The following is a 22275-nucleotide window of genomic DNA, read 5'->3' as shown; positions in this document are numbered from 1 at the left end:
AGTGTGTAGAAGATTGCTTCCGGTATTCATGTATGAATTAAGAGATTCAATAGGCACGGTATAGTTCTCTAAAAAAAAGTAGATCTGTTATCTTAATGACACTCCTAGTGTCGGTCCCATGGATATGAAAAGAGGTAAATGTAAGTACACAGGCCATAGACGTATGGTGGGGTAAACGCCAGATCATCAGTTCCTGAGAATCGACCCTTGACCATTACGCAGAGATACCATACGCCCACCGTCTTTGCGTACACCCTGGGGCCACGAGATAGCTGTCTAGATCTCATGGATGGTCGTTGTAGTCGTGATAGGCAGATTCCGATTGAGAAAGCCTCACATTATAGTCGTAGTACCCAAGATGAGATTCAATATCTATCAAGATAAGTCGCAAAGTTATCTAAGCGTCTGGCAGTGCAAGATCGTAAAGATTGTAAGTTCCCTTATCCTCCTTTTAAAAAATCCTTAATTTCCAATCTAAGAAAGATGTTGAAAAACAAATTTGGTGTCGAGGGATTTGGGATCAACCGTTCCGCTACCTACAACTTTGAGAGAACGCTGACGCCATAGCGCCTCTATGCCCCCCTTCCTTTCATGGTGGCAGAGACAATCATGAGGATACAGATCTCGATAACATTAAGTATGATCAGTTGGATTTCATGTATATAGGAGATCAAGAAATATAGTCCGGTGACCCAATTCATGATAATGAAGAAATAGAAGAAGTTGTCGATAAAGTTGATAATGGAAGGAAGCACTACGGTTTACGGTACCTGAACCCTACCAGCTAAGCGGCGATGGTGGTGGACACTCCCATGGAGTTGGATGTGGAGGTTGCGGCATCCTCATCACCCTCCTCAAGCACCTCTCTATCAGGAACACTATTCAGACCAACTTTGGTGATGATAACTTCTTCCAGATAGCTGGCAAGTAGGAGATCTCAATTTGGCCTTATCCTTGTCCTTGTCATCAAATACAATCAAATTTTACTCAGCAGTAACTGTCCAATATGTCTGCGAGGGTAGAGGGCACATGGAGCAATTCATGAAATTTCATTTTCCGTTCCATCCTCACTATAGACGCTCTGTTCTTGTTCATTTGATGGCACTATTAGAGCATGGGATGTCAGGTCTTTCGAGCAGGTTTCTTGACTAAGTACTAGTCCCTCTCAAGAATTATTTAGCTTTTTTGCTTTAATTTGGAGGATCAAGCGGCAACTACTTGCTGGTGGAAGCAATGCTCAGATATAGTTTTTGGACTGGAGAAATGGTAATCACATGGCATGTTTGGAGGAGTCCCATATGGATGATGTCACACAGGTAACGTTTGTTCCCCATCTGCAAAATCAGCTAATCTCTTCTTCAGTTGAAGGGTTGATGTGTCTCTTTGACGCTAGTGGACCTATTAATGACGATGACCATTTAGATCAAGTGATGAATGTGGAAACTTCAATTGCAAAAATATTATTCTTTGGAACCATGAATCAGAAGCTTTGGTGTTTGACTCATCTAAAGATTTTGAGCATTTGGGATTGGTGAAATGCAAGCAGAGAAGTGAGTTTTGAAGATGCTCGTTCACTGGCTTCCACTAAGTGGAATCTCGATGATATAGATTATTTCGTTGATTGCCATTACTCTGAAATTGATGATCTTCGTTATGGTCATGGAGATATGGGTGAGGAGGGTTCACCTGCAATTGTTCTGATACGTTTACTTGATGTGGCTTTGCCACCTTTTTTTTTGATGCAGTGATAAACCTTGATAAGGTTGAGAAGCTTCTGACTATTGGTGTTGATGCTATAACTATATTCAGGTTGTTGTCGCTGATGAAATAATTAATTTAGTTGAAATACGGTATGCTAATGGAATTGATGCGTGTGGAATTGAATTTCAGCTTCTAAGTTTAGAAATAAAATTGCATCTGGATCGTTGAGTATTCACAAAGTCTAACAACTACCAAGAAATTTTACCGAGTTGATATCAAATGATATGTAGGAAGGAAAGCACTAGAGGGGAGGACTTTTTCACATTTTTCGAAAAAGAAACTTGGAGTAATAAAAGTAGCAGAAATAAAAAAATAATTGACACAAGTTGGTTTTACTTTGTTCGGAGCTTGTGACGACTCCTACTTCAAGGCTCGTGATCGATGATCGCTTTCGTTGCGCAATTTACTAGAAATTCAATAATTAAAAAAACCGTACAAAAAGATGATTACAAGTTTGTGTAAAATAAATTATACCGACAATATTAAAATTCGGTGTAGAGCGCAGTCATCAAAACAGCGTGGCAACATTGTAGTCGGAAGTCAGAGTAGCGTGGTGAGCGTTTGAGTGTCGAATCGAAACTAAAAGTGGTAGTTTTGTTCGTTGGAAGTATTATACAAATGACTGGTCGAACAAGCCTTTTATGGAGCATTGAAGTCATCTCCAACCTCATCTAAGGGGTCTCCAACTGTAGAAATTATCCCCTCAACCTTGGACTTGATAAACTTCGCAACCTGCAGCCTTTCTCTGTGCGAGGGCACCTTCTAAGAACTCCAAGGCGCTTCCGTGCCAATCTCTAGGGCGCCTCCAACTACATGGGAGGCGCCTCTGAGCCTTTCCACGTGGGTTCTTCGGCTAAGGCATCTAAGACGTCTTTAACTGCACAGGAGATGTCTCGAGCATTGTTCACCTGAGCTTTTTTTTTTTTTTTTTTGTTTTTTAGCTTATGCAAAGCATGTTAGTTCAAATACCAAAAATACCCTACAAAACATAGTTAGTATAATAAAATATTATTAATTAATTATTTTGATAGTGTCGGAACAGTCTAAGTTCTGACTTTCGAATTTTCCATGAAATCTTAGGTCGAATCAGCGTATATTGTTCTCTCAATGGGGAGTGTGTTTTCACCTACTTCTCTCAAGAGAGTTTACCTGATGTCAAACCGGTCCTCCAGATAGTTTGAACTTTTGCTCAGCATCTGAGACTTCAAGACTTTCCATCAGACGTTCGATCCCCGACCCGTCCAGTCTTCTGCTTGGTGTCCATGACCTCTAGGACTTTCACCTACTTACCTCGATCAGTAGGATTTTCTGTAAGATATCCTTGACTTGCTAAAACTTTTGCCTAGTCTCTCGGATGAGAACTTCCTTGCCTAGCCGCAACTAGGATTTTCCACCTACCTAGTTTTCATTAGGACTTTTACCTTACCTAAGCTCACTTAGGACTTTCCTACACACTCAGTCAAACTTATTAGAACCACAATAAGACTTAATTTTGAACCCTTTGTCAATATTAAAACTTAAGTTCGATCATCTAATACTCCTTGCACCAATATGATCATTCTCCTAGACAATACTCAAAACTCGAAAATGAATTTTTGCAACCTATGGCGATTGATGTAGGAGGTTTTATAGGATTTTTTTTTTATTATTTTTAATAGATTATTATTGATCCTGTCCGAAAGTCGAAGAGACAGATGCTGAGGATGTGGCGCTCTGGCTGACCTTCGGTGGACTTCGCTTCTACCTGCAACACAAGCAGTGTCAGTGCCGAGCTAGGGAAGGGTTCCCCGGTGATGGCTCTCTGACGCTCAAGTCAGTCTCTGGCAGCGCAAGAAGAAGCAAAGAGGCATAACAATAGCAAGCGCGTAAAAACATACCTCCGCCGATGCCTAGACCCCCTTTATATAGAGCTCCTGCAGCGTGTGTGCACTCTTCTTAAAGCGAGCATGTTGCCCCAAGCTTTTCTTGAAGAGACATGTCAGTAAAGTGTCTCTAACACAGTACCTTAACGGGCCTAGAATATCTCTGAAATGACAGTGAAAGATTCTGTTGTATGATCCTCTATCTGACCATGCCACCTGTCAGGGCCCCAATTCCCAAAAGGATGTCCAAAGATATCCTACTGTGTCTGTTGCTTGGCTGAGCAGAATGACCGCTCAGCCAGAACTCTGATACCCTTGCGTCTGCTGTCACATCGAGCGGGATAGCCGCTCGGCTGAAAGTCCCCTGTTCAAGTGTCATTTGTTGTTGGCCCGAGCGGGATGTTCGCTCAGCCGGAAGCCCACTGTCGCACCGAACGGGAGAGCCGCTCGATTGAAAGTCCTTGGTCCATGTCATACGCTGTGTGGACGAGCGAGAGAGCCGCTCGGCTCGGCTTCTACGCGTCCCTTGAGCGTCGGTTTGACTACTCTGTGTCGGAGATGGTGGGTCGGTGCTTATCCCCCGGTCGGAATATGCCTCACCTAATCGGCCAAGACCGTCCATCCGTTGACCTTCTTGACTTTGACCTCCACCGTGGTAGCTGTGCAAGGCCCCTCATCATCCCTGCATCACAAGCCTACCCTTCAAGTCTAGTTGAAGGAGGCTATAGTCCGACTGACTGAACCATTGTGTGAGCAGATTCCCTCCCGATCGACCTTCATCACTGTATAGACAGATCAGGATAGGCCCGATCCTCACTGATCGGCCTTTTGAAGCTTGTCGCTCAGTCATAAGCATGCTCCCTCGATCCGATCGGCGGACAAAGGTTTACACTTGTAGAACTTTTTCCTCGGGCTGTCTTGGGCGAGCGCGGGCTAGGCTGACGCCACCCCGATTTCTTGGGAATCATGCAAATCCCCTCTCATTAAGGTAGAATAGGTTCCCACGCCTGCATTAACTACCGACCCATGGTAGTATGCCACATGTCACATCCACAGTCGTTGCATGCCTGACGCGACAGACATTGATTACGATACTTAGCGGTTTGAATTCAATGGCGAGATCTCGTCCTAGGTTTCTGCGACCTAGATCGGACGACTCTAGTCGTCCGAGCCAGGGGTATATGAGTCAGCTGCGCCCCCACCTTCTCCACGCTTTCGTTACTGTGTTTTCAATGACTTCTCTGCTTCTGCGCACTTTGCTCCTCGGTGATCCTTGCATCTTGCCCTCCAGTGATCCTTCATCCCCCTTTTTCCAAGTAAGCTCTCGTCCCGTCACCTTTTCTTTCAAGCATTCTGCTTTCTGTTGTTCCGGTGACCTTCTGGTGACCCTTTTGTATCTTTTTTTTTTTATCACATTTCCTTTATTTTGTGTTTGTTATTGCGATGGCTAGTTCCTCACAGCCGTCGGCCTCCATCCCTGGGCTCTGGTACACCACCATGGAGTCCAGGTTCGATGTGGGCGACGCTGAGGGCCTTAGAAATGCCTTTGAAATTCCATCCAACCACGAGATCATTCTGTCTTCTTCGTCTGATCGGCCAAATACCTCGCTGACCGGATGCATCTGTCTGTTCAGGGATTATTTCACGGCCGGTCTGTGGTTCCCTATACATCCTTTCATCATCGTAGTTTGTAAATACTTCCCCATCTCTCTTACTCAACTTGTGCCAAACTCCTTCCGTCTTCTGTGCGGCGTCGTCATTTTGTTTCGACTGCATGACATCCCTCTTACGCCTCGGGTCTTCCATTATTTTTACTACCCGAAGTTGTCCGAGCTGGGGACCTTCCTCTTCCAGTCTAGGGTCAGTTTAGTGTTTTTTGATAAAATGTTGACCTCCAATAAACATTAGAGGGAGTACTTCTTTTTAATACGTCTTCCCAAGTGGCCGAAATTCTCGACTCGCTGGTAGCTCGACGTGGCACATCAACCCCCACTGAAGAGCTACAAGAGTCGATCAGACTATCTGAATGCTGTAGCGATGTTGGCCAGTTAGAAGTATGACATCCATAAGTTGTTGCTCAAGAGTGTCCTCTACATCTTTGGCCTCAGTCCGATCCGCACCCGACTCCCGATCAGCCTAGGTATGCGACCACTTTACCCTTTCCCTTTGATGCTAATTGATTTTTCTTTTTCTCCTGTAGCTGAAGTCATGATGTGCGCACGGATGGATGGCAAGGCTAAGCTTTCAGACGTCGCGATTGAGGCGACGACTACTGAAGAGCCGGCAAGCCAAGGTCTGCAATTGGTCGGCTCCCATGAAGATCCGCTCAGGCTGAGTGAGGAGGCGCCCGTGGAAGTGGGCAAAGGCAAGGCTAGCCATGCGCCGAGTGGAGGAGCCACCCCGGGCTCACAGCCTCCGACAGAGCAGAGCCCCATAATTCCTGTCAAGGAGCCATCGGGCTCGACCTCCTCGAATGTGCCGCTGACCCGGCGCAAGATGCGAAGGGCCGAGCCTTCTGCTACATCAGTAGTGCAGTTGGCCGAGCAGGTCGGCACTTCGACTCTGGCTCTGCTTCTAGCAACTGCGGAGGCTTCATCGTCTGATCAGACTCCCTCCTTGGCCGAACTACCGTAGGGGGCCATCGCCGCATCGCCAGTGGCCTTCATGCAACCACCACCTAAACCCCCTGACAGTTAAGCGGTCCGACATCCTACCGGCCTCTCGTTTGGAGGCCTCAGCTCACTCGGCCCCGAGTAATCGACGGTCTGTCACGACGATCCACCATCTGCCAATGGAGGATTATAGTGAGCCGAGCACCCAGTCCCAGACCACTGAGCACCAAATCCTCATCCGGGGGTCGCTCGCTGAAGTCTGGGAGGATAAGTATCGCAGCGCGCGATACTACCTCCAAGCGCTCTGGCCAACAGTCATACCCAAATGGCTACTGGAGTAAGTTTTTTAATGTAAACTCATGGCTTACCTCCGTTTGGCTATAACCTTTTCCTGTTTTCCCGCAGTACAGGGTGGAGAGTTTGGCCATGTGCCACAGGCTTGCATTTTTGGAGGATGAGTTCAAGAAACTCAAAGTCTCGAGTGGTTCCTCCTCCTCCCAAGGGTCGTCAATCTCTAAGGTCGAGAAGCTGAAGGTCGACTTGGAGAAGAGTAATAAACTTCTGGAGGCTGAGCGGAAAATATCTACAAATCAGGAGGTGATGCTGGCTCGGCTCAACAAACAGGTCACCACGTTCGACAAGAAGATAGGGTCGGCCACTACCTAGAAGCAATAGACCATCTACGACCTCGAATTGAAGAACAAGGAGGCCCAGGGCCTTGCCTAGAAGCTCAAGGAGGCCAAAGATTTTTTGGTGGTCGAGCGGAATAGCCGCTCGGTCGAAAAAAAGTCCCTCTACGATCAGATGGCCTCCAAGGATGCCACACTAGCCGCCGCTAAGGATGAGCTGGAGGGATCCCGAGTGACGCTGCGGATTTACTAGGATATCGAAGGGAGTAGGTTTGAATCCATGAAGCAAGCCTAGCTCCGTTCGGACGCATTCTGCGACAGATTCACCGATCAGGCCCTTCGACTGTTTGACTTGGCGATCGAAGGGACGATTGGTCAGCTTCGAGAGGGGGGCCACGTGCCCGCCGTTGTGAACAGTAAGGTCATAAGCCGGGACAAGCTGACAATCGCTCTGCCTAACGAAGTATTAGATTACCTTGAGTGAGGCTGAGGGCTCTATATTTGTAATCTCCCTTTTGTAAACTTTGGAGTATTAATACATGCTTGGCCGTTCGACGAGGCTTTTTCTTATTGTGTTTGCTTTTTGGTCTTCCTTTGGTCATATTGTAGCCCCATAATTCCTCCCCTCGGTCGATGTTTTTATGTGTGTCTGCTCGATTTGCCTTTCTTTTCAAGTCATGGAGCTTGAAGTATTTTGGTACATTCTCCCGAACGGGACGTTCATCTGCAAATTTGGGGGCTTTTGGGCAACCCTTATTCACAGTCAGTCGTTTGACCGCCCACTTAGACTCGAGTCTATCGTTGTCGCTTGGCTATTTGATAAAGCCCCGGGTTTAACGTCATCGCTCGATGATTTAAGGTAGACCCACGTTTAACGTTGCCGCATGACAGTTTGTCGGAGACTTGCGTTTAACGTCGCCGCTTGACGGTTGATAGAGACATGTGTTTAACGTCGCCGCTCGACGATTGCTGGAGACGCGAGTTTAACGTTGCCGCTCAACGGTTGGTGGAGACATGCATTTAACGTCGCCGCTTGACAATTGTTGGAGACACGTGTTTAACGTCGCCGCTCGATGCTTGGTGGAGACACACATTTAATGTCGTCGCTCGACGGTTTGATGAAGACTTGGGTTTAAGGTCACCACTCGACCGCTGATAGAGACGAGGGTTTAACATCACCGCTCAACGGTTTAACCAAGACTTGAGTTTAAGGTCGCCACTCGACCGCTGATGGAGACGAGGGTTTAACATCACCGCTCAACGGTTTAACCAAGACTTGAGTTTAAGGTCGCCACTCGACCGCTGATGGAGACGAGCGTTTAACGTCGCCGCTTGACGATTTAATGAAGACTCGGGTTTAAGGTCGCCACTCGACCGTTGATGGAGACACGCGTTTAATGTCGCCGCTCGACGATTTGTTGTAGACCCGCGTTTAACATCGCTACTCGACGGTTTGTTATAGACCCGTGTTTAACGTCACCGCTCGACGGTTTGTTGTAGACCCGTGTTTAATGTCGTTGCTCGACGGTTTGTATAAGTTTGTACACCCGAGTTTAAGGTCACCACTCAATCATTGGTGGAGACGAGGGTTTAAGGTCGCCGCTCGAATGTTGGTGGAGACGAGGGTTTAAGGTCGCCATTCCACCGTTGAGGGAGATGCACTTAAAGAGACTTTTGCTTTTTTATTCAAACTTTGCCTTGCGTTCGACAAACACACAACAGCTACAAAATATAGGATTTACTTGCACACCTCTCATCCAGCCTTGTAGGGTTGAAGATGGTTTGTGCTCTAGGGCCTCTCGAGCTACCTCCCTTCCTCATCCTCCAAATAGTAGGTGCCCAAACGGAGCTTCCACATGACCTTGAACGGTCCCGCCCATGGTGCCTCGAGCTTGGCAACATCGCCGACCGACTTCACTTTCTTTCAAACAAGGTCGCCGACTTGGAAGGACCTCGGGATCACTCGCCGATTGTAATTCTACTTCATGCGCTGCCGATAGGTTGTTATCCGAACGACAGCTTTTGCCCTTGCTTCGTCCACCAAGTCGAGCTCCTTCAACCTCCGTTCGGCATTCCCTTCGTCATAGTGCTGCACCTGATCAGATTCTACCCCGACCTCCATGGGGATGACTACTTCATCGCTGTATACTAACTGAAATGGGATTACGCTAGTCGACTCTTTTGGAGTTATGCGTAGGGCGCATAGCACACTAGAGAGATCGTCGATATCTACACATAGGTCAACAGCTCGGAGGGATTTGATGAGTATGTCATTGACATATATCTCTATATTACGATCGATCTACCGCCAGAACACTTTATTCATTAACCTCTGGTAGGTGACTCCGACGTTCTTCAGTCCGAATGGCATGACGTTGTAGTAGTACGTCCCATCGGTCGTGATGAAGATGGCCTTCTCTTGATCCTCGCGGGCGAGCGGCACCTGATGGTATCCTTGATATGCGTCGAGCATGCAGATTAGCTCGCAGCCTGGGGTCAAGTCCACCATTTGATCTATCCTGGGCAGCAGATAGAAGTCCTTCGGGCATGCCTTGTTCAAATCGCAGAAGTCGATGCAGACTCACTATTTGTTGCCTGACTTAGAGATTAGTATCACATTGGCTAGCAAGCTCAGGAATTGGACTTCCCTGATGTGGCTGACCTCCAATAGGTTTTCTACTTCCGCCCGGACGATCACGTTTTGTTCTGCGTTGAAAATTCTTTTTCTTTGTTTGACCGGTCGAGCGCCCAAATGGACGTGAAGCTTATGCTGGGTCATGCTTGGGGAGATGCCGAGCAGCTCCTGTGTCGACCAAGCGAACACATCATGATTCTTTTTGAGGCAGGCGATCAGCTCTGCCTTCTTCTTCTCCTCCAGGTCGGCAGCCACAAAGGTCATGGCTTCCAACTGGCAGGAGTGGTTCTGCATCTCTTCCTTTTCTTCATATACAAAGGTGAGAGGTTTTTCAGTAATAGCATTTACCTCTAGCTGTGGAGTCTTCCGAGCGGCCTTGGCCTCGGTCTTGACCATTTCCACATAGCTGCACCGAGCGGCCAGTTGGTCGTCCTTGACCTCGCACACCTGGTCATCCACTGGGAACTTTATCTTCTGGCAGTAAGTGGATACTGTCGCCTGGAATTCGTTGAGGGCAGGTCAACCCAAAATAATGTTGTAGGCCGATGGTGCGTCCACAACTATGAAGTTGGTAGTCTAGGTCCTCCTCAACGGTTCCTCTCCCAGCGAGATAGCTAATCTTGCCTGGCCGATCGGTAAGACTTCATTGCCCATGAACCCGTAGAGCAGGGTTGCCATGGGCAGCAGTTCACTACGATCGATCTACAACTGATCAAACGCCTTCTTGAAAATGATGTTCACCAAACTCCCCGTGTCGACGAAGGTCCGATAAATGGTGTAGTTGGCGATCACCGCTCGGATGATCAAAGCATCATCATGAGGGATTTCGACCCCTTCCAGATCGCTAGGGTTGAAGCTAATCTAAGGCCCTTTGGCCTTCTCCTTGCTACACCCTATGGCATGGATCTCCAACCGTCGAGCATACGACTTTCAGGCCCAGTTGGAGTCGCCGCCGGTCAGCCCTCCAGCGATCATACCTATCTCTTCTCGGGAAGCGTTGTTCCTATTTTCCTCTTCCCAAGCAGTCGACCTATTTCGCTCGGCCGGGATCCTGGAGGGATCGGTTTCCTCCCTCCGCTGATGGTGATGGCGCTCGGGCTCCCTTCTCTCTTCTTGTCGCTTGGTTGAGCGGCGGCGGTCCCGTTGATCAAGAGATGGGGAGCGATGGCGATATCCCCTCGGGGTCGGTCGGCTGACGATTGGCGTTAGTCCTCGGCAATCCCGTGTGTTGTGCATCGCCGACTGGTGGAATGAACAAAACATCGACGTTTATACCTTGCCCTTGGACACCTTGGGCCGATTGGACGCCACATGCTATACGGCGTGCACCCTGGTCTCTTGGTGCGGTCATTCTCCTTCAGCTCTCAGCCCCTTTGGCGCCAGATGACTGCTAGTCGGTCGGTGTTTGGTCAGCGCCTCCTTTCTTCTGGCCGCCTGGGCCACCTCCACGTTGATGTATTCGTTGGCCTTCTTCAACATGTGGTCGAAGTCCCGGGGCGGCTTCTTGATGAGTGACCGAAAGAAGTCTCCTTCGGCGAGCCCTTGGGTGAAAGCATTCATCATGGTCTCGGATGAGACCGAGGGGATGTCCATGACCACTTGATTGAAGCGCTGGATGTACGCTCGGAGCACTTCCTTGGGCCCTTGTTTCAGGGCGAAAAGGCTGAGGCTCATCTTCTGGTAGCGTCGGCTACTGGTGAATTGGTGCTGGAAGGCGGCTCAGAAGTCTTTGAAGCTTCATTTGGAGTCGTCCGGTAGTCTTCTGAACCAGCGCTGCACCGATCCGGAGAGAGTCATGAGAAAGACTCTATAGTTTACTCTGTCAGTGTACTGGTGCATTGTCGAACCGATCCAGATGATCATCTGGGTCGGTCGTCCCGTTGTATGTCCCGATCGCCAACGGGGTGTAGTGCCGAGGCAGAGGGTCTTGTAAGATCTCCTCTGAGAACTTCCTATTGATCCATTCGGTGGACGCAGCGTTTTGGGGTGCTTTACCCTTCCATGCATCTCGAACGGGCGCCTCGTCGGAAGATGATCCCCGCTCCTGATGCGCTTGGGCTATCTCCGAGGGGGTTTGGAATAGAGCCCGATGGAAGGGAATCAGCGCGAGCGGCGCTTCCCCTTGGGCGCAGGGGCGGATCCAGAGATAAATTTTAATGAGAGCTAACAAAATATTTTTTTTAACATAATAAATATATTTAATAACAAAAAGTTCAATTTGACATCATAAAAAGATAAAATACTAAATTAATAAATTACAATTAGACTATTATTTATTGAAGTATTGGTTAACACTTGGTGACATATTAGGTGGTCGTTGGATAAGAAAGAGGAGGCAACTGCATCTTGCGGCTTTTCATCTTTTGAAAACGCTGCAATATTTGATCATTTTCAATTGTTGAAAAGATATCTTTCTCGATGTATACGACTAGACTGTCATTCATCCACTCGTCTCTCATTCTGTTACGTAAATCAGTCTTTATCATCTTCATTGCAGAAAATACTCTTTCAACAGAAGCGGTCGCAACTGGTAAAACTAATGTCATCTCAATCAGATGATAAACCAATGGATAAGCTTGATTTTTTAGAGTTTCAACAATTTTCTGAGCAAAACTTCCCAAATCTTCAATTCCAGAAAAATTTAGATCCTGTCGTATATTATGAATGAAATTCTGAAGTTGTTGTTCAATAACTATATAATCATTTGTTGAGAAGTCCTCAGGATATAAATCACAAAGCCGAACGAGTTTCTGAACATTGAATTCAGAAAAAGAATTCCTTGGATGAAGACATGCTATACAACGAAGCAATTCTGTGCTAACTTCTGAAAAACGAGTATTCATATCTTGTATAACTAAATCAACAACCTGACATTGTAATTTGCAAGAATAATAATTAATAAGTAAAAAAAATCTTATTGATGAATATAATTATAATAAATTTTCTATTTTTTTTAGAAATAATACCTGATAGAAAATCTCCATACGATAATAATGCAAATTGGTGATGACTTGCTTTCGACATCTACTACGACCACCAATCAAACAATTGTCTTTCATCTCCGACACTGGGATATCATTCAACTCACAAAATATGTTGACTTTATCTATAATTATATGTCATCCTTCTTCCCTAAATATTTGAAATTGACCTTTCACACTTTCAATCAAACTTATGGCTTGGATAATATTTTGATCCTTTTGTTGTAACACAAGTGACAACTCATGTGTCATTCCCAATATCATCTTCATCAAGTGCAACATGAAAACAAACTCATAATTCTCCATTTTCTGAATCAAACTTTTGGCAACTCCTCTACTATCAAAAGAACTAGAATCATCACAAATATTCTCCAACACTTGTATCACTGAAGGCCACATAGATAATAGACGACCCAATGTCAAGTAGTGTGATCCCCAACGAGTGTCTCCTGGCCTTACTAAATTAATTTCTTGATTTTTGCTACTGCTCGTACTAATGTCTCCACCACTCCAACATTGCAACAATCCTATCATGTTCAATTTGCCTAAGTTGATCTCTCATTTTACATGATGCTCCCGTTGTATTGACAATCATAGTGACATAGTTAAAAAAATCACTCGCATTGAGATTACTCTTGGCAACAGCAACAATAACTAACTGTAATTTATGAGAAAAATAATGAATATACCTTGCATATGGATTTTCTTGCAAAATGAGAGATTTCAACCCATTGAATTCACCCCGCATATTTGAAGCTCCATCATATCCTTGACCTCTCAGTCTAGATAATGATAATCCATGTTTCACAAATAAAGCATCGATAACATCCTTCAAAGAACGAGAGCTAGTGTCAGATACATGTACAATTGCAAGGAATCGTTCAATCACCTGTCCTCTTTTGTTCACATATCTCAAAAGAACTCTCATTTGCTCCTTCACTGAAATGTCTCGAGATTCATCAACCATTAAGGAGAAAACATTGTTTCTAATATCTTTGATTATGGAAAGTGGATCTCAGAAGCACAAGCATGCGTAAGGTCTTTTTGAATTGTTGGAGAAATCATTTGATTGTTTCCGGGAGCATTTTGATTAACAACCTTTGAAACTTCCTCATTTCGTTGATTGTACCATTGAAGCAATTCAAGAAAGTTTCCTCTATTTAAAGAATTACTTGACTCATCATGTCCACGGAAAGACAGTCCCTGCTTCAAAAGAAATCGTGTAACATCCAACATTGCTGTTAAACGGGTGCGATAAGAAACCTCTATATCTCGCCCATGTGCTCATAATATATTTGAAACACTATGTTTTTGATCTTGAAAAGATTCAAACTGTACTCTAGCATGATTGTGACAACTATCTACAGCACCATTATGCAAATTAAATCTTTCTAAAGCATTTTTCCAATTAATGAATCCCGTTTTTACAAAGGCATCCTCTTTATATCGACCTCCTTTATTTGATGGTTTAAAAAGATAACACCATAAGCAAAACGCCGCATCTTTTGATATGCTATATTCTAGCCATGTATATATTTTATACCAACTATCTTGGAAACTCCTTTCTTGATTACCAAAAGTTCTTTTTGGATACATATGCCCAATTGGTTGACAGGGCCCCCTAGTCAAGTACTCTCTTCGGACTTGATCTCGAATAGAAATATCAAACTCTTCAATTGATTTTCGTAATCCAGGATCACTAACAATATCATTTACATTTAATTCCACATGAGATTGAATTTCCACAACTTCACTAATATTAGGATCATTAGAAGAACTCTCACGAAAACGTTTAGTTTAAAAAACCTCTCCATAATCTACATAAATAAATAATTAAAAATAAAGTCATGCATATGATGTAATTAAATTAATATTCACAAATCACAATTAATTTAAACCCTAAACCCCTAATTTAAATTAACATAAAAAAGTAAAAAAAATAAGAATGGTAAAAAAATTAACCTTGAATTATATGAATGACTTAGAGCAGTGGTTGCCTAGTGGCTAGGGACTTCCCAATAAGACAATGACTTTGCAAAACAAGTGAGAAAATAACACAATGAGTTTTCTATTTACCTCGAATATCACTGTGCCACTGAATAATATTAATTTTCATATTTGGTAATGGTAGTCAAGAGAATAATTTAAAATAAAAGAGATTTTGAGAACAAAGTCACAGATAATCCAATCAATGAATCAACACAAAAAAAACAGTAGAGAAAAACACAAGAGAGGGAGGCAGCGGACCTAGTGGGCGGCTGTTGGCCTGTTGCAGTCGACAGGCGGCAGACTGGTTGGCGGGGAACTGGCAAACAGGCGACAACGGAATCAACACAAGCAAACAAAATAAAAGTAGAGAAAGAACTAGAGCGGGTCAGAGGGAGGCGGCGGACTGCGGACCTAATGGGCGGCTTCTGCAGTCGCCAGTCAGCGGGCGCCGGGCGGCGGACCGGTGGGCGGCGGACTGGTGGGAAGTAGACCGGCGGACAGCGGATAGAACACGAACTGCAGACTGGGGAACGAAGCGCCGAGGAGTCACGATTTGCGATTGCGAGTAGGGAGAAAGGCAGAAATCGCAATTGACTACTAGAAGCTGATGTATACATACAAAGGAACAAAAAAAAAAAAGGGTAGATATCAATCAGACAGATGAAACATAGGATCTGATTTGTTCATCAACAATTTCATATCAAGAGATAGAGGCTCATTCCTAACTCAGCAGGTGAACAACAAAGTAGCATAGAGGAAAAGGAATACACTAACGGCTAACCTCGTACAATGGCCTGTCCCTAGAGGTGGTTCCGTCTTCGACACGTTCACCTCTTGTCCTCTTCGATTGAATCAACTACAGCGGATCAAAGCACCGAACGTAGGGTTAGCTTTACGAAGATGTGCAGGGAGGATAGGCAAAAGATGAGGGCTTCGATTGAGGGGTTGAGCGAAGAATAACCTGCTCTTCCGATACGAAGTTAACCAGGCGAAGCGCGCTGCCGCCGACTCGTCCGCCATCGCTGCAAAAAAACCTATTGGTTATTTGGGCTTGGGCTACCAAGTGAAGTCTTTAAATTTTATTTAAAAAAATTAAAAGAAAAAAGAAAGATGAAAATATCACTGCTTCTATTTTCGTCCTGTGGCTGTTGGAACTCGGACGCCGATCACGCCGAACACGCCGAAGACCAAACTTCTCATGCCAGACTCCTCTTTACCTCTTTCTCCAGCAAATTTTAGCGAGGGCTTCAGCCCCCTCCAGCCCTCGCCTAGATCCGCCCCTGCTTGGGCGCTAGTTGGCCTTCAGTTCTGCCCCCATACGGAGAGTTGCTTCTCTCGGTCTTCTTGCCCCACTCGCCTATCGGTCGCCAAGGTTATAGGTTGTGGTGCTGGCCGATCGACCAGCGCTTGTTGTTGTTGCTGCTCCACCATTTTTGCCGCCCGTGCTTGCATGAGCATCTTCAGCTCCTCTTGAGTGAGCGTCACGGTGGTAAGTCGTCCAGCGTCTTCCATCTCTCGGCTCAGATTCAGGTGACGTTCCCACAAACGGCGCCAAATATGATCCTGTCTGAAAGTCGAAGAGATGGATGCTAGGGACGTGGCGCTCTGGTTGACCTCCGATGGACTTCGCTCCTACCTGCAACACAAGCAACGTCAGTGCTGAGTTAGGGAAGGGTTCCCCGACGATGACCCTCTGACGCTCAAGTCAGTCTTCGGCGGAGCAAGAAGAAGTAAATAGAACTGTAGCGTAATAGTAGCAAGCGCGTAAAAACATACCTCCTCTGATGCTTGGACCCTGTTTATATAGGGGTCTTGTAGTGTGTGTGCACGCTTCTTAAAGCGAGCACGTTGCCCCAAGCTTTCCCTGAAGAGACATGTCAGTAAAGTGTCCTTGACACAATACCTTAACGGACCGTGTATATCTCTAAAGTGACAGTAGAAGCATCCGTCATACGATCCTCTGTTTGACCATGCCGCCTGTCAGCGATGCTAACTCCCAAAAGGATGTCCAAAGATATCCTGCTGTGTCTGTTGCTTGGCTGAGTGGAATTGTTGCTCGGCTAGAACTCTGATACCCTTGCGTTTGCTGTCACATCGAATGGGATAACCGCTCGGTTGAAAGTCCCCTGTCCAAGTGTCGTTCGTTGATGGGTCGAACGGGATGACCGCTCGGTCGAAAGCCCACTATCACGCCGAGCGGGAGAGCCACTTGGCTGAAAGTCCTCGGTCCGTGTCGTCCGGTGTCTGGCCGAGCGAGAGAGTCGCTCGGCTCGGCTTCTGCGCGTCCCTTGAGCGTTAGTTTGATTACTCCACGTCGGAGACGGCGGGGCGGTGCTTATCTCCCGGTCGGAATATGTCTCATCCGATCGGCCAAGACCGTCTATCCGTTGACCGTCTTGACTTTGACATCTATTGACCTCCACCGTGACAACGGGGCGGAACCCCTCATCATCCCAATGGACTCAATGGTTCGTACTTTAGAAACATTGACAGGAGATACCGTTGATAGTGGTCTGAGCTATGCAAAAGACAGTAACCAATATCTCCAATTTTGATCAATGCAATAAATTACACATATATTCTTAGTTTTGGCCCCATCCACTACCAAAATATAAGTTATATATTCTGTATTCCAGCCCTGTCCTACGCCGGCTCCCTGCACTTCTATCTCTCTAACAGCATCATTTAAAGATACGACGCTAATGATGGTTCCATCTTCACCACTTACCATCATGGTTGCTTTCCCTTCATCCTCACTCTATGAGAGTGAAAGCCATGTAAAGACTAAAGCAGCTGCAGCAGCCGTAAGAAGAAGAAGAGAGCGGGGTGCATGATCATGATGGTGGCAGCCACTGCCCAAGCTCTCTATAAAAGGGGAATCAAGCCTATTGGTCCGATCATGTCACATGCTTCAGCTTCAGCTTCTTTACATTAATTATCGATTCCATTTCTGCAATATTGATTATAGTTTTCTTGGGTTTATGTGATGTTTTATGTGGTGTGATCGAGTTTGAGTTCTCCATGGCTTTTTAGTTGTTGTGTTATAATTATATATGTATGTATCTATTCAGCTAGCTGTAAGTGATATATATCCCTTTTCTAGTTGTTTTGTGAGATTATGTACTCGATTTTACTTGATCTTCATTTTTGTAATTCTCTGTGTTCCTTCCAAATTAGAACATTAGAGCATTTTTATATTGTATTACCTCCATCTAAATTGGAGCTTAATGATGCTCCAATACCTGAACACACAAAGTGCTTACTTTTTCTTCTTAAAATAAATAATCCAATATAGTGGTTGAAGGCCTAGTTGATGATAGCTTACACAATTATTTACATTATCTACATGTATGGAATATTATCTAGGGGAAAATAAAAGAGAACTGATTCTGATAGATCATTATTTGTCCACCACATAGATTCTTCAACATTTGATTGATCTTGTGAGGGTCATAATCAGATTGATCTAAATTGTCAAACGTCAGAAAACCGCCCATATATACATAGAGATAATCGACAAATGTAGAGATGAAAAGAAGAAGACGACGACAAAAAGATGACTTTTCTACCTCATTTAACATAAAGATTAAAATACTTAAAACTTAAACAAGTGTATCGGAAAAAGAAGTCGACAAAATACCACGTCCTCATATGAATGAAGATTGAATTAGGTACAAAAGCCATAACATAAGCTCATATAATAGAAAACTTTTGAGTCATGAAATTAGAAACTTAAGATTCAGTAACTTCACATAATAGGAAATTACTAATAAAATAACTTTGATGAATGTGTTTTCTGAAAGAAAAGAAAGAGAAGAAAAAATAGTGTGTGAAAAATATAAATGCACTACAATGATTTTTTTGTTTTTTGTTTTTTTAAGAAAGAGAAGATAATACTGCAAATCCCAACTAGAAGCAAGCTTACAATCATTCCTAGAAAATCAATGGAACTTACAGCCATTCACAGATTAAGATTGATTCCTAAGTCAACAGCATCTCTTTCATGATAATCTTAATAATATTAATAATTATAAATATAATAAAGTTTCAATATTAATAATTGTTCCAATTATAATTATAAGATAAAATTTATATAATTTAATCGTATATATTTATAATAAATTATATTAATTGTTCCAATACAATATTTATATAATGATATATTACTTTTAATAAATAAAAATTGTGGGCAAGGGAAAAGATTGATGTACAAGATCATATGAAGTAGGAAATTATATATTGTTTTTAATAGTCATACATCATGGAGTAGGAGCTCGGAGGCTGTCAAACCGCGGGAACTTCCCGTTAAGTTAGCATTACTCTACTCCTTTCTGTATTGTTTTTTATTTGTGTTGTTTTTTATTGTTTACTTCTTGATCTATGTTTTTGTTGTTGTATCTCAGGTTTTTGTTTAAGGTCATTCATCTCCCCCTCTAGCCTTTCCATTTGACATTACCATTGGCATTAGAATGAGTTATGATTCTATCCAGAATCTGAGTCAGATGAAAACTGGATGAGTTGTTACTGGTGTCGACAAAGAGACGACTAGTACACCCTTATCATACATGCCCAAGAGAACGGATCCTCATGTGGCACTGACGAACGGCGGTCACTGAGCCAGCGGTACTTCGGTACTTTAAGCTCTGCGCACACCCAGATAAGTACACGGAACGTTAGAGACCAGACATCAGAGAAAAAGTCCCCGGTGCAAGTCCTCCGACGTTCAAGTCAGATACCTTTTTCTCGAAAGAACAGTGTAAAAAGGAAAAAGAACTGTAGAAGATAAGTGCGAATGTGCGAGAAAACATACCTGCTCAAGGGAGAGGACATCCCTTTTTATATGACTGTGCATACCTCTGGAGACTGACCGATGTCAGAGAATGTCGGGTGTTAGGACCTGTCGGGTGATGGAGGACGCGTGGCACCCTCCCATGGACCGGAAGAAGGTTTCATTCGCAGATGACCGTAGACCATTGGAATATTCCCTGACATACAACAGTTATTCTCTGACAGGCAGTTACAATTCCCTGACCTTGTTGTCGTCTAGCACCTTCTATCTCGCTCGAGTTTGACTAGGGGAAACTCGGGATGATCCGTCAGGTATAACACCTGCCTTGAGTCTTGATGAGAGGGACAAACTGTGGCGAGAGCCTCATCTTCCCTTTTGGATTGCCCAAGAGTCGACCGGGAGTTAGCCTACCGAGAGTACCAAGTCTAAATACGTAATCTGAGCTGAGAAACCTATACTAGTCAGGTCAGGTCAGACATTACCCCTGGTCACACCCTATATCTCAGATCTGTGATCCTAAGCTGTAAGCATCCGACCGGGAATCACGCGGTTGATGACGTCGGGCGGTCCCACTTTTTATTTTTCTAACTGTTGACTGCCACGTCCTCTTGACTGATGATTGTCACGCCCCCTTGACTTCTGACTGACATGCCCCCTTGACTTTGACTGTCACGTCCCCTTAACTTCTGACTATCTGGCCTTATCGGACCCTACCATTATGCATCGTATCACAAACCTCCCCTCCAAGTCTATTCGAAGGAGGCTCAAGTCCCACTGACTAGATCAGACCTGGTTTCATTTACTTCGCCATTATGACTCTAAATGATGCTCCTTTTCCCAGATCCTCGGTTATGTAATCTATTTAGTTACCCAATCAACCTAGGAGGAAGGGTCACTTTAACTCCTGCATAAGTTATTTTCTCTTTCCTCTCTTCTTTAAAAGGAGGCTGATCACCATCCCTAGAGTCGTACTTTCTTTCTACTGACGTCCCTTAATCATAGATTTGAATTCCGAGTCGAATGAAGTATTGTAGTGTCTCCGTCAACAATTAGATCAGATGACTAAACTGCTTGCCCAAAGGGGTACGACCTTAATTAGTTGAGGTGATGTAGGATAGAGATCTTCAATCTTCTCTTCGCCAAAAAATCGAGGAACTTTGTTTAGCCGCTAAATCTCGGGCCCTTGCTGAGGTGGCACTGAAACAGAAAGCATATTCAGACTTGGAAATCTAAGCCCAATTCCTGATCTATTTGAAAGAGAAACACGCATCTTCCATATCCCTTCTTCAAGAAGAGAACCGGATCAAAGATGAAGTCATTACTTAGCAACATCGCATTATTCAGTTGACTAAGGCTGAGCTGACACAGGCTCGAATCCATCTGGAGCAGGTAGGTCAAGCGGAACACTTTTTCTCAAAGTGTCGACCGGTTGCTGATACTGGAAGAGAACTCTGATCACTTAGATGTCTTAAATGCAAAAAAAAAAGAGCTTTTGAGGAGTGTCTTCTGTATTTTATCAAATAAATGCAAATCTGGTTGAGTTTCAGTCTTTATTCATGTTTATTTTTTCCTTTCCTCCCTGCCACTTTCTTACTTTATGCAGACCCTGAAGGGGGGGGGGGGGTTAGTGAAGGCTCTGCTTGCTGATAACCCGCTTGGGAGCAAGAGTGTAGAAAGCTAACCCATTAAGTGCGAGAGTATGCTTGCTTATAACTCACGCTGAGGCGAAAGTCTGAAATATCGACCAGGAGGTCATTGGGTCATGAAAGCATGCTCACTTATAACTTGCACTGGGAAGAGAGTCTGGAATTCCGACCGGGAGGTCGTTGGGTCGTGAGAGCATACTCACTTATAACTTCCGTTGGGGCGAGAGTCTGGAGGTGTAAGAGCATGCTCACTTATAACTCGCACTGGGGTGAGAGTTTGGAATCCCGATTGGGAGGTCGTTGGGTCATGAGAGCATGCTCACTTATAACTCGCGCTAGGACGAGAGTCTAGAGGCGTGAGAGCATGCTCACTTATAACTCGCGCTGGGGCGAGAGTCTGGAATCCCGATTGAGAGGTCGTTGGTCATGAGAGCATGCCCACTTATAACTTGCGCTAGGGCGAGAGTCTGGAATCCCGACTGAAAGGTCATTGGTCGTGAGAGCATACTCACTTATAACTGATGCTGGGGTAAGAGTCTGGAATCCTGACCGAGAGGCTACTGGTTGTAAGAGAATGCTCACTTATAACTCGCGCTAGGGAGAGAGTCTAGAATCCCGACCGAGAGGTCGTTGGTCATGAGAGCATGCTCACTTATAACTAGCACTGGGGTGAGAGTCTGGAGCCCCGACCGGGAGGTCGTTGGGCAGTCCTACTGTGAATGAATCTAGTGGACCGACCGAGAATTGGTTAGGAAGGGTAGCATTTGTGGTTTGAAAGAGTTATGCTCGTAGACTTAGCCTAATTCTCCTACGATCATAGAGTGCATTACATAAGGCTTTAGTCAAATTTGAATCTTACTCTGATTTTAAGGATGGGTGGAGGTGCCAAATTTTGATCAACGCTTCCCGCCGCCCCTTGCTTCATTTCCTGAGGCAGCCGCTTGGAATTTTAGGTCCTCGAGGCATGGTCTTCATGAGGTAGGGTGCTCCTGTTTGCATATCACCTCCATAATTTCTCTATCACATCCATCATAAATTCCACTTCATAGGGAGCGGACACGTGCTCCATGAACTTTCCTATGATGTTTGACTCACGCATTTTACACACGACCCTAGGGTGCTTCTACTCTAGATCTGACTACTGATGTGTTCTTTGCCGTTTAAATTGTCCGGCTTGTATCCCGATGTTCCCTAAGGGTTTTGATTTAAAAATCCTAAAAGCCCTCCGCCATTGCTTATTAGCGCCTCATCTTCCTTCGACCCTTCCTTCTCTACTTGCTTTTGCTCGCTCGCCTTCCTCTTCATGCATCTCTTCTGTAAGTACTTCTCCTCCTTCATCTTCTGCTCCCTCCTTTTTCAACCTTACAATAG

The 22275-nt window shown here is 44.8% G+C and overlaps 1 protein-coding gene and 1 pseudogene across 1 annotated transcript; one reads left to right on the top strand and one right to left on the bottom strand.

The window, feature by feature from the left end:
- The first annotated feature begins 794 nt into the window (after window positions 1-794).
- On the top strand, window positions 795-1897 carry LOC121979904 (annotated as a pseudogene).
- Window positions 1898-11805: 9908 nt separating this feature from the next.
- Window positions 11806-13716, bottom strand: LOC121979903 (zinc finger MYM-type protein 1-like). The gene is made up of 5 exons (XM_042531881.1): window positions 13572-13716; window positions 13170-13488; window positions 12651-12988; window positions 12466-12566; window positions 11806-12366 (listed from the first exon to the last, which is right to left on the bottom strand). The coding sequence occupies exons 1-5, from the start codon at window positions 13714-13716 to the stop codon at window positions 11806-11808; spliced, it is 1464 nt and encodes a 487-aa protein (XP_042387815.1).
- Window positions 13717-22275: the final 8559 nt, after the last annotated feature.

The sequence above is a fragment of the Zingiber officinale genome, chromosome 5A (assembly GCF_018446385.1).
Source record: "Zingiber officinale cultivar Zhangliang chromosome 5A, Zo_v1.1, whole genome shotgun sequence".
NCBI lineage: Eukaryota > Viridiplantae > Streptophyta > Magnoliopsida > Zingiberales > Zingiberaceae > Zingiber > Zingiber officinale.
The sequence above is the reverse complement of the archived record's forward strand: the minus strand, read 5'-3'. Positions and strand labels throughout refer to the sequence as shown.

Coding starts and splice junctions, on each gene's coding strand:
- LOC121979903 (XM_042531881.1), bottom strand. CDS start 13,716: ATGTTGGATGTTACACGATTTCTTTTGAAGCAGGGACTGTCTTTCCGT. Junction 12,989..13,169: donor CAAGAAAATCCATATGCAAG/GTATATTCATTA, acceptor GCAATGTTGGAG/TGGTGGAGACATTAGTACGA. Junction 12,367..12,465: donor GTATGGAGATTTTCTATCAG/GTATTATTTCTA, acceptor TTACAATGTCAG/GTTGTTGATTTAGTTATACA.